This window comes from Suricata suricatta, unplaced genomic scaffold (assembly GCF_006229205.1).
Source record: "Suricata suricatta isolate VVHF042 unplaced genomic scaffold, meerkat_22Aug2017_6uvM2_HiC HiC_scaffold_16342, whole genome shotgun sequence".
NCBI lineage: Eukaryota > Metazoa > Chordata > Mammalia > Carnivora > Herpestidae > Suricata > Suricata suricatta.
Window position 1 is genome coordinate 1 of NW_021860821.1, and position 939 is coordinate 939.

Below are 939 nucleotides of genomic sequence, written 5' to 3' on the forward strand. Positions count from 1 at the left end.
GCCCGTGTCGCTCCTGCCTTGTTGACCCGATTCCTGTGTGCTCAGAGATGGGCCTGCGTGTGTGGTGTTGGCTCAGTGCCAGTTTTGCTGGTCCCCTAGTCTTACAAGGGGTGTGAATGTGTCCGTGGCACTCAAGCTCTTTCCTGTCTTCCTTTGATTTAGGAGAAAGAATCCTGGGTTACGCTGAGGAGCCCTGCTATCTCTGGTTTGTCATGGAGTTCTGTGAAGGCGGAGACCTGAATCAGTATGTCCTGTCCAGGAGGCCGGACCCAGCTACCAACAAAAGCTTCATGCTGCAGCTCACGAGCGCCATTGCCTTCCTGCACAAGAACCACATCGTGCACAGGGACCTAAAGCCAGACAACATCCTCATCACGGAGCGCTCTGGCACCCCCATCCTCAAGGTGGCCGACTTTGGGCTGAGCAAGGTCTGTGCTGGGTTGGCCCCCCGAGGAAAAGAGGGCCATCAAGACAACAAAAATGTGAATGTGAATAAATACTGGCTGTCCTCAGCCTGTGGCTCGGACTTCTACATGGCTCCCGAAGTCTGGGAGGGACACTACACAGCCAAGGCCGACATCTTTGCCCTGGGCATTATCATCTGGGCAATGATAGAACGAATCACTTTTATTGACTCTGAGACCAAGAAGGAGCTCCTGGGGACCTATATCAAACAGGGGACCGAGATCGTCCCTGTTGGTGAGGCGCTGCTAGAAAACCCAAAGATGGAGTTGCACATCCCCCAGAAACGCAGGACTTCCATGTCTGAGGGGATCAAGCAGCTCTTGAAAGATATGTTAGCTGCTAACCCACAGGACCGGCCTGATGCCTTTGAACTTGAAACCAGAATGGACCAGGTCACATGTGCTGCTTAAAATTCAGGGCAAAGCATCTTGAGTGTTTTTAACTAGGTGAGTGTACTCTTTTCCCTTCTGCATG

The 939-nt window shown here is 52.5% G+C and overlaps 1 protein-coding gene across 1 annotated transcript; it reads left to right on the forward strand.

Annotated features, from left to right (window-relative positions):
• Positions 1-162: 162 nt before the first annotated feature.
• On the forward strand, positions 163-931 carry LOC115284707 (serine/threonine-protein kinase 35; the record flags this gene model as incomplete). Its single annotated transcript, XM_029931208.1, has 1 exon — positions 163-931. A coding segment is annotated over one exon (713 nt), but the record flags the coding sequence as incomplete, so codon positions are not given.
• Between the last annotated feature and the right edge of the window lie 8 nt (positions 932-939).